At 37.3% G+C, this 2,393-nt stretch overlaps 1 protein-coding gene across 4 annotated transcripts in view; it reads left to right on the forward strand.

The window, feature by feature from the left end:
- The window catches only part of LOC119588079 (protein cycle-like), a 19,177-nt gene that overhangs the window by 14,500 nt on the left and 2,284 nt on the right, over window positions 1-2,393 (forward strand). For 3 of the 4 annotated variants that reach the window (XM_037936782.1, XM_037936786.1, XM_037936783.1), the window contains exons 8-13: window positions 124-239; window positions 596-738; window positions 916-1,054; window positions 1,572-1,690; window positions 1,845-1,933; window positions 2,091-2,341. In XM_037936782.1, coding sequence (XP_037792710.1) covers window positions 124-239; window positions 596-738; window positions 916-1,054; window positions 1,572-1,690; window positions 1,845-1,933; window positions 2,091-2,341 — 857 coding nt within the window. The remainder of the gene's footprint in view (window positions 1-123; window positions 240-595; window positions 739-915; window positions 1,055-1,571; window positions 1,691-1,844; window positions 1,934-2,090; window positions 2,342-2,393) is intronic. The other variant, XM_037936785.1, reaches the window with a different exon arrangement.

Consider the following 2,393-nt stretch of genomic DNA (forward strand, 5'->3'; position numbering starts at 1 on the left):
AGAGTGAAGTCCATCTTCCTTCTTGTTGAGGATAATATTAATTTCTGTACATGCAAAATTTGGTTGAAAACCGTTTTTCTTATTGAACATATTTCCCCTTACATTTTGTTAATTTCTTTCCAGACAAGAAATACAGTGTGATTCACTTCACGGGCTACCTGAAATCCTGGGCTCCCACCAAAGACCCTTTGGAAGAGGACTCGGAAAGTGACTCTGACTCGTGCAATCTCTCCTGCCTGGTATGAGTTTTGTGTGGTCTTTCTGACCCCTTTTTGTGGCTTATAATTCTGTTGTTGTGAGTCTAAGAATGTTTGATTTTTTCTTATTGTTTTTCCATTTTGTGTGAATATTTATATAATATAAGTGTCTGTGTTGATGTGTGATTAGCTTATTTCAAATTAAACTGATAAAAAAAAAAATTAATTAGATGATAATAATAGTAATAAAAAAAAAAAAGGAAATTGACTTGTTGAATGTTGTACTAGGAATATAACAAATGCTGTCAATATCATAATCAGAAAAAAAAGAAAAAAAAGAAAAAAGGGAAGATAAAAACAAAGAATTTTTTTTTACTTAATTCACAAAATCTCTGTAGGTTGCAGTTGGCCGTGTTCACCCCCCTCTCTTGGCATCCAGTACACGCGAGACATCAAGGCTCAGTCGTGCTGCACCAACAGAACCAATTGAATTCATCTCCAAACACACCAATGATGGGAAATTTGTCTTTATTGATCAGAAGTACGGCGTACCCTAAAAATAAGTGTATTTAATGTGATATATTCATGTAATATAGATAGGGATTGATTGTGTACATTACTTTGTATGCTTTCCTGTTGCAGTCTTAGAGTTTATATAGGATTTAATTTGTAAATTTGTGTTTTGCTTTTATCATCATTGGCACTTTCATTTTTCCAGAGCATCATTACTCTTAGGGTGGCTGCCGCAAGAACTCCTCGGGTCTAGCATGTATGAATACTTTCATCAGGATGACATTCCGTTCCTGGCAGAAACTCACCGGGCAACATTGCAGAGTACGGAGAGTTGCAGTACCCAGGTATGTTAAAGATGTGTTGTTATATTGGGTTCTATGGATAATGTATTTATTCTGCATCTACACACCTCATGCCCTTAACAGCAGAATATAATTATGAACAGTCAGTTAATCTGCTCTGCATATTTTCTTATTTCTTCAATCATGGGACTATGAAGTTAAAAGCTAAAATGGAAGTATGTGTAAATTATTACAGAAATGTACTGATTATGGTTTATAAAGTATATTTTTATATAGGAATGGCTGTTGATAAAGAAACTGTTGACAATAGAATATGAAACCAGATTCCAACTTTTCTTGAGTGGATATTGAAATGAAGAGAAAATATAAACATTGTTTAGGGTAGATATTGAAGTGAAGAGAAGATATGAATTTATTAACTAGAGCTATGATTCCATTTTCTCATTCTTCTCATTTGGATATTTACTACATGGGTTTATAAAGTGAATTTGATAAATAGTTAAGAATGCATTGTGAAATCTAGTTGAAAGCTAACACCTCTGATGATTTTTCTCCACAGGTATACAGGTTCCGCACCAAGGAGGGGTCCTTCGTGAGATTACAAAGCTCTTGGAGGACCTTCAAGAATCCATGGACCAAAGAGATCGAGTACATCATATCAAAAAATAGTGTCGTAACGTAAGTGACTGCTTTTTCGTGCTCATTGACAAACAAGGTCTGTGAATGAGTAGAATTATGTAGGCATGTTTTATGACTGTTTACAGGAAAATTTCTGGATTGTGCTGCTAAACTTTCAGGTTTGATGAAGATGTATGGGATTTTTATTCAACAGATCAGAAGCTGGGCTTGTGGAGAGCACCATGGCGAATGAATCAGTGTCACAGTCGTATAATAGCTTTAACGAGTTCCTGAGTTCTCCAGGTAAGTTTTCCATGTATTATAAGAAAGTAGACTAATAAATAACACACAGACCTCCATCTATTAGCTTACCTCTCACACTCCTGAAGGTGATATGCTTGGCAAATTTGATAATGATGATGTAAAGGTTAGATGTTGTGAACATATGATTGCCACCCAGACACAAATCACCTGCAAGATGCTTCACCTGTTGGAGGTGCAGGTTCGTCCAATAGCAGCAGCCGGCTGGTGGGTGGTGGGATCCAAGCAGGCAAGATCGGAAGACAAATTGCCGACGAAGTGTTGGACAATCAGAGGCGGAATGATTCTGCATCCAACAGTCCCGTGTCACCCTTTGAAGGCATTCTGGGCTCAGGAGCTTCAGACCGCTCATTTGCTGCACTCCTGCGCTCGGACCTAACAGCTCACAGGGTATGTCTTCCAGGGAAATTTGTATTGAGGGTCTCCTTGTATGCAAGTCCAC

Source organism: Penaeus monodon, chromosome 23, assembly GCF_015228065.2.
Source record: "Penaeus monodon isolate SGIC_2016 chromosome 23, NSTDA_Pmon_1, whole genome shotgun sequence".
Classification (NCBI taxonomy): Eukaryota; Metazoa; Arthropoda; class Malacostraca; order Decapoda; family Penaeidae; genus Penaeus; species Penaeus monodon.